Raw genomic sequence first — 7,993 nt, 5'->3', positions numbered from 1 at the left:
CAACCCTATTAGGGGTTAAATTTGACGCCCGTATGTCCGTATTTAGCTTTTTTATCTGTAAAATACGTTTTAATTTCAAATCTCCACGTCATATGTAACTTGCCATTAATTTTTAAAAACGTCATATTGATGGGCATGTTTAAAAATTTTTATTTTTATTTTTATTTTTAAATTATATATATATATATATATATATATATATATATATATATTTAACATTACAAGTTATGTTATATATTTTTTATACCGTATAATCTCTGGCAACTTGCAAGTTTAGCATTTACGGACAAAGGACAGTGACCGCGGCACAAGGCTGGGCATAAGAAGTTTCAAAGAGGACCCACTTTAGCCTCACTGTAAATGTTAGCCATTTTCTTTGCAGTTGCCTTGGCATTTGCAGTCATGCTATGGACATTCGTACAGCTATATTTAAGGGGAGTAGGCCTTTATTTACCCCCTTCAGAATATAATTCGAGGCAGAGAGACCCACAAAACAATTCATCAAAGTGACAGGCGCGTTGGATTCAATAGGTGTAAAAATTGCAAGTGATTTGATAGGAAGGTTGTTGATGCAAATAAAAGACACAAGCATTGCAGCGCACAAGGTGCTGTTTGCAAAGAGGAGTTTCAGAGAGTTTTCAAGCCATTTAAACAAAATAGAGCCCATTCTATTAGAGCTGTGGCAGAGAAACATTCATGGGTCTTCAAACTCTCTAAGAGTTCCGCTGGAAGACCTGCAAACACAGCTGAACAATGCCTCCAAGCTCATAAACACATATACTTCAGGGAGCTGGATGTATTTGTTTCTCAAGTGCAGGATTCTGCCAGATGAAATGAAGGAAATCACTCAAGGAATAGAACGGTCTTTGAATGCTCTCAGGATTGTTACTCTGGACGTTTCACTGGAGATCAAGGAGAAAACAGTTGCTCTGTGTGAGACCATGAGGAACGCGGAGTTCCAGGGGGAGGTTGGAAGCGAGTCCCTTGCAAGTGAGATTGAGAGAGAAATGAAAGAGATGCACAGTGACAACCAGCAAGTGTTGCAGTTAATTGTACAGGTGGCCAACGCCATGGGTGTGCCCACAGACCAGTGCTTTCTACAGTCTGAGATTGAAGTTGTAAGAAAGAAGAAGGAAGACCTCGAGAATGAGAAACAGAGGGCCGAGGCTTACATGCTTGATCAAATACAGGAATTTCTAGGTAGGTCTGGTATTGTTTCTGCTCCATTCTCTTCTCCTGATTACCAGTCTGTTGCGCCTTCGCATTTCTGTTGCCCACTGGAGGACACAATAATGGAGGATCCAGTGAATTTGGAGTCGGGGATTACTTATGAAAGATCTGCCATCGAAAAGTGGTTTGAGAGTGGCAACACTACATGCCCTGTCAAGAAATGCGAGCTCACGACTAAGCATTTGACTCCTAACCGCAGTCTGAGGGAGCTCATACAGGAGTGGAAGGAGAACAATGCCAAATTCAGATTAGAAAATGCAGCAGAGACATTGGTCTCGCCTAGAGGAGGCGGTGATGAAGAGATAGAGGCAGCCCTTGTAGAGCTCTGTAATTTATGCCAGGAAAGGAGCTCCTTCAGTCAGATAATTGAAGAGAAAAATTTGATCCCCAGACTATTAGCATTAACATCATTTCAATGGGAGTCAATTCAACTCAAAGCAATGGAATTCTTATGTTATCTTGCAAGAGAGGACAGCAGCAAGGTAAGAACTTTTCTTGTCCTTGCTAAAATTTCAGAACATTGTTAAGGCTGGTCCTGCGATTTAGCAGTTGGTTACGGTTTTCTATCGAAGTAAATCAGGTATACATAGGAGCAAGGCCCAATAAAAAACAGGAAACCCGGGCCATCAAGCTTGTCTTGGTTACTTATTCCCCATTGCCCATGATTTTTTTATTTTGTGTCATCTCTGAATTGCTTATTTTATTTATAAAATCATTGGAATCAAAGATTTTTCAGCACATCGAAGACCATGCCATTTGGCCTTTCAACATTTTCTTTTCTTTGGGAAAAGAAATACCAAATTCTCTCCCCCCATTTTCAAAAGATTCAATTTATAAAATAGTAATGTCCAGTGTGGCTTTTCCCACCATGACCAAATCTTCAACGGAATTGAAAATTTCATTTTCTTTGCTTTGGGTACCAAATTCTCTCCCCCCATTTTCAAAAGATTCAATTTATAAAACAGTAATGTCCAGTGTGGTTTTTCCCACCATGACCAAATCTTCAACGGAATTGAAAATTTCCAGCTTCTTTGGAGAAGCGTTGAATTCAAAGGGTGGATTCAGACCAGTGCGACTCGTAATTAAGGAAAACAGAGGTCGATTTGGTCATCCTGAGATTTTGAAACTGGTAGCCCCTGAGTCGCGCCCCACGAGGGGCCTGTTCCATTCTTTATTCATATATATCAGTTGGCATCCACCAGGATTTTTTACTGAAGTAAAAACAATAATAATTCTATGACATTCTCTTGCGCTGCCCAGTGCCCGCCAAGTTACGAGACCCTACATGAACACAAATTATTGTACGGTGAAAAGTTTATTCCAGTGAGAATTTGTAATGTGAAAAGTTTATTCCATTGAGAACCAACTGCCCCTTAATCAACAATGCACATCATTATATTTATTTATTTTTATAAATAAATGCACATCATTATATTGATTTATTTTTATAAATGTGACCAAACGTTTTATTAATATTCAAGATATGTTTTTGGTTTGAAAATTATTTCACAACTATTGTTCTTTTAATGGGATTAACATGGTAGTGACTCAAATGGAAAACATGGTATGTGTGAGTGAATTATTTTTGTCAAATTTGTTGCAACAATATTAACATTCATTATTTTCATGTGAAAGTAATTATGAATATATATTTTTTCACTTCATAATATTATTTTTTGTTGTTTCTATATATATTTCCCATCTATTTTATCACTATTTCCATTTTAAACAAAAAAAAACTCAAAACATTTGAACAATCTGGAAAATTTGCAGAAAAATTTGATCAACAGGTCTCAAAACAAAGTGTAGCAATGAGACTTGAGCCGAATGGTACAACAAAGAATGGAAAATTTGAACAATTATGAGTACAATTTGAAATTAGATGAAACTTGTACAAATAAATTTTAAAAGTCATATGATGGGCAGTTTAAAAATAAAAATGTCATAAAAAAATTCCTTGACGGGTAGGGTCACCCGTCAAATTTAACCCCTGGGTGACATATACACATGTTTGACGATTTAACGTAACGAATATTCTGAGCTACGGTTCGGTTGCCAACTTTAACCCAATTGTATAATAGGTCTATTCAATGGGTCAACAAAGTTGGCTGCACAATGAATGGCAAAAACAAATTTTCGGATCGCTTTACGTTTGAGATAATAATTGACTTGTTGAGAGCTCGTGGATTTTTTCATCGAGTGCAGAAGGTTTTCTGTAATTTTTTTTTTGCAATTGAAGAAATTATGCCTCAAACAACACTTAGATGTGTATAGTTTTATTCGAAATTGGTTCGCGAGATTTGGGAAATCTATATAGTTATTGGACCACTTAAATGTGTATAGTTTTGTTCGAAATTGATTCGCGAGACTTATGGAATTTATATAGTTATTGGAATACAACTTTAAGACTAAATGTTGGAAGTAATGGAGAAAGCTAAACTTAGATTATTGTTATGATGATGATAGGTTTGAGACTCTAATCTTAGACCTCATATCCTAATATCTATGAAGTGGTTGAAACCGTCTCATTAGTGTGAAATCCTATATATTTGAGGCTCATTTGACTCAATGGAACAAGTGGGCTTGTATGAGTGTTTGTACACTCTTTAGGTATCTCACGTGAAGAGCCATTTAGTTTAAAGTTAATATATTTAGTTTTTATCATTGTATCATAGGTACAGGATGGAGGAGGCTGTACACTGAGTGAAGAATCTACCTGGCGCTCCTGAGTCAAAAGCGTCGCGTGGTTTGGGCACGAAATAGCACCAATTCGCGTGTATTAGCGAGAAAATCACGCTGATTCACTGGAAAAATTTATGCAGTTTTTTATTTCACATATCAGCACGAGGGCTTGGCGTAAAATCGCGTCGACCTTGCTGCGTGGTGGGCTGTCGTCTGCATGGGATTAGAGGCTTGTGTGAAGAGTCGATGGAAAGGTCTATTAGATGGAGATTGTGCCTCAGTTGATGAGATTCGTCGTTGTTTACATATGGAGGCACTGTGATTTGTTGATCTATGCATTGAGGAATTCGTGGATCGAGCTGGTCTTGGGTGATTCAAGTTGATTGCTAGTGTGATGACTTGGTGCCCACTGTGGTTTTTGTAGAAGGCGTAAGCGTGTTTCTTACGGTGCTAGGGTTGTTAGTTAGAATGTGTGGCACAACTTTCAACATAGAACCAACACATAGGTTGTGCATTTACCATCCATTCAATGCGCTCGTGATCACAGGGTAGGCTGTTGGAATTTCAATGTTTCCAGAATGAATTCTACATGACATCAAAGCAGAGGAATCAATTCTTGATGTCATATTTTCATTTGGATTCCCTGGGCGGCAGTTAGACTACTCATTTTAAAATATGCTACAGCAGTTAAGCATTCGCCGAATCTCCGTTTTCTCATCAACATTGATGATATATGGAGTGCTTCGAATTTTCCCTGCTTCTGATAGCATTGCTCATTAAGCACTGACGGTCCATAGCTGGTGTCTTTATTACCCTCTCACCTGGCGCCGACTGTGGAGACTCTAGTGGTGAACCCGATGTGAGAGGTCGTTGTTTGTGTATCGGATTCCATAGGTTCATTGCCACAATAATTAAAGGACCAACATTCAAGTTTTCGTGTCAACCTATGTGGGGACTAGTTGACCTGTAAATTCTGACGTAGAGTTCTACATGCAGGAAATCATGGTATCGTAATCGTGGCGTGGAGTCTTGGTGCAGTGGAAGCCGACAAGAGTGGTGTGGAGGATTGCGTTGAAGTGGTGAACGCCATTCAAGGTGATTTTCTCCCGGTTCTGAGTGTTAATTCTTGAGGGGTGGAATTATATAATCAACTTGAGAGGACGAATTCTCTGCCTGGTTTCAAATCGGATCATCATCTAGGCCATAGATCTGGTATTGTTGTCAGCGTCATCTAGCATATTTGTCATGGAAATTTAATTGTTTGAGAAACTCAAGTTGTAGGTTGTGGAGATCCCAAAACCAATTGGGTAAATTTTCTTCTAAGTTATTATATGTCACAATGAAAATGCGAAAGTTCTTGCTGATTTGAACCCATCTTCGGAAATATGTGTTATCATAAATTGCTAATTACATACATCATAATTAGATATTGATAGCGTTTCTAGCTTGCGAGAGGTAGTTTTGTTGCTCGTCGCCCAAGTCGAGGGAATTGAGACCTGTGTGGCACAGAAGTCACAGTCTACAAAGTTGTACAATTGAAGAGCTGCCAAAAGGAGAAGTTTCCTGCCTGCATGGTAACGAGGTTGTTGGAGCTTGTTAGAGGACCGTGTGGAGTCGAAAATAAATCTTGAAGCAAGATAAAGCAAGATAAGCTGGACTTTAACAAAATGTCTATATTTTTAGATATTTTTGATTCTGATGATGATGTTTTTCTCGTGTGGGCATTTGGAGGCATTAGCATGAGTAGTATGTTTGAGTCAGGAGAAATTTCAGAAAAGCAATGTGGTTATGTTGATGACCACGAGAGTCAAGAGGCATAGTCTGTTGTGCAAGATGCCTAGATTGAGGACACACGAGCTGATTTTCAGGAAGGGTGTAAAGAAGAACAAAGTGTTGAAGATCAATTGGACGAGCCACATGAAGCTGATTGCAAAGACATATGAGAATTTAAATTGTGATGATCTCATTAATATTTCTATGTGTGCAGGCATTACATCAATGAATGATGAAGACATCATAGCTGACATTCAGATGGTTGACATCGGTAATAGTTAGAGGGAAAATTCTCCTATCCAGCATGTCATAATCTTAAGAAGGGCGAGAATAAGAATTCAAGCTGTCCATCACTAGGGAAGAAATGAGGTGAAGATACATCACTACCTCATGGCAAGGAAACTAAAGATGAAGCCTCCCCTAGGAATGAACAAGCATGGACTCTCAAGCAAGAAGACTAAAATGAAAACCTCTCTTACCAAGTTTTTACGTTCTATTGTAAGCCTAGCCGAGACTAGACCAACAGGCGTATGTTATTGTTCAGTATCCTTTCTCCATTAAGGGGTTGTGTTGGAAGTAATGGAGAAAGCTAAACTTAGATTATTGTTATGATGATGATAGGTTTGAGACTCTAATATTAGACCTCATATCCTAATATCTAGGGAGTGGTTGAAACCATCCTGTTAGTGTGAAAGCCTATATATTTGAGGCTCATCTGACTCAATGGAACAAGTGGGCTTGTATGAGTGTTTGTACACTCTCCAGGTATCTCACCTGGAGAGCCATTTAGTTTATAGTTAATATATTCAGTTTTTATCACTAAACACATTGTAGCACTAGCAATGGAGCTTGAAAAAATGGCACAACCTTTTACTTCATCCCCATAATTGTTTTTGCAAGCCTTTGATACAACAAAAAATAAAATCCCCTGAGAGTAACATAAATAGGGAGTTCCTGTGAGCCAGATGCGGGTGTTTCCCTAGAGCATTAATGGCAAACATTAGAACTGTCGGTGCAAGGACCTGCCAGCAGGTGAATCGCGCTCTAACCCAGGCTCATAGCAGGTGAAACCTGGCCAGCGCGCAAGTCGCATTAAATGGCCCTTCTGGCTGAGATTTGGAAATTATTGAAATCAGGATGGAGTCCTCTGAGCCTTCAGACCACCCACCGCTCCTCAGCTGCTGTCCGCCGCAGGCCGAATTCGCTAGTAGCAGAACTGCTACAGGGAGACGTTGCTGGCATATTTGTTGCATTGATCTTGGGAATGGACACCACTTCTCCCATTCTAAGCTCTGCCCTATAAATCCTGCTCAGAAGCCCTGTTTCCACATCCAGTCTCCCCTCCCGACTGCTTACCCTGCTAATTCGCTCTCCGACCTCGTGGGCATGGTCAGACACAGAATGAGAAGCCGTCGTGGAGGAACTCGAGGTGGCTGCGCTCGCCCTCAGGCAGCGCAAAGCTCAGCTCCACCCTCTCCCCCTCAGTATCAGGAAAACCCACCTCCTCCCAGGTCTTTGCCTAGACATCCCAATACGCGCAGCAGGCATGGGCGTGGGATGGCTTCCATGGATTTGCCCAACGAATTCAGGCTCCACTCTGTAATTCCTCAGCTACGTCCTGGCCCTGTCCCCCATGTCACCTAATTCAGGTTCCAAAGCCGTTTGAATCGACCCATCATAACTGCCAATGTGACCATCGTCTTCACTGAAGAAGATGAGCTGAACAGGGAGCCGACAAGCAATCCTGCAGAGCGCTCACAGGAGGTGCAACTTCCAGATTTGGGAAGGAGTCTTGAGAAAAAATTGAAGGATGATGGCCAAAGCTCCGGTCACAGCAAAATGCAGGAAGGAGAAGCTCATGAAGGAGGCATACAACAGGTTGGCGGCAGCTCTGTAGGCGCGGCCTTGAAGATGAGATTCGCTGGTAGCTCAAGCAGCACCCAACATGCAGCGGAGCAGCCAGGTGGTGACGCGAAGGGGAAAGGTATAGTTTGGGACCAGTATGCGTGCCTCGTGGTTGAGGAGCCACCTGACGAGGAAGGGGACAAGTGATGCCTCGTGGCATTCGATGCCACCCACGAGCCACATATGCCTCCTGCTGATGACGGGTTGGTCCAGTCAGTTAATGTCTTTGCAGTTAGATTATCTGATCATTGATTTTGTTGCTATGAGGTCAAGTCCAGAGATGTCGAGTCCAGAGACTTTTTGTTGTTTTGATGTCGAGTCTAGAGGAGTTGCTGACTGTTCAGGGCTTTTTGTTGGTTATGTCTGTAATGTTAAGCTGGTTTCCCCAATCTGGGGTAGCTTT

The 7,993-nt window shown here is 40.8% G+C and overlaps 1 protein-coding gene across 1 annotated transcript; it reads left to right on the top strand.

Annotated features, from left to right (window-relative positions):
* Positions 1-558: 558 nt before the first annotated feature.
* Positions 559-5,732, top strand: LOC149138563 (U-box domain-containing protein 13-like). Its single transcript, XM_089450395.1, has 3 exons — positions 559-1,587; positions 4,909-5,007; positions 5,596-5,732. Exons 1-3 carry the CDS (start codon positions 570-572, stop codon positions 5,730-5,732), a joined length of 1,254 nt encoding a protein of 417 aa, XP_089306521.1. The 5' UTR covers positions 559-569.
* The last annotated feature ends 2,261 nt before the right edge of the window (positions 5,733-7,993 follow it).

This window comes from Pinus tabuliformis, chromosome X (genome assembly GCF_031772625.1).
Source record: "Pinus tabuliformis cultivar Carrire ecotype Pingquan chromosome X, CPIR1, whole genome shotgun sequence".
Lineage (NCBI taxonomy): Eukaryota > Viridiplantae > Streptophyta > Pinopsida > Pinales > Pinaceae > Pinus > Pinus tabuliformis.
This window is presented reverse-complemented; position numbering and strand designations above follow the sequence as displayed.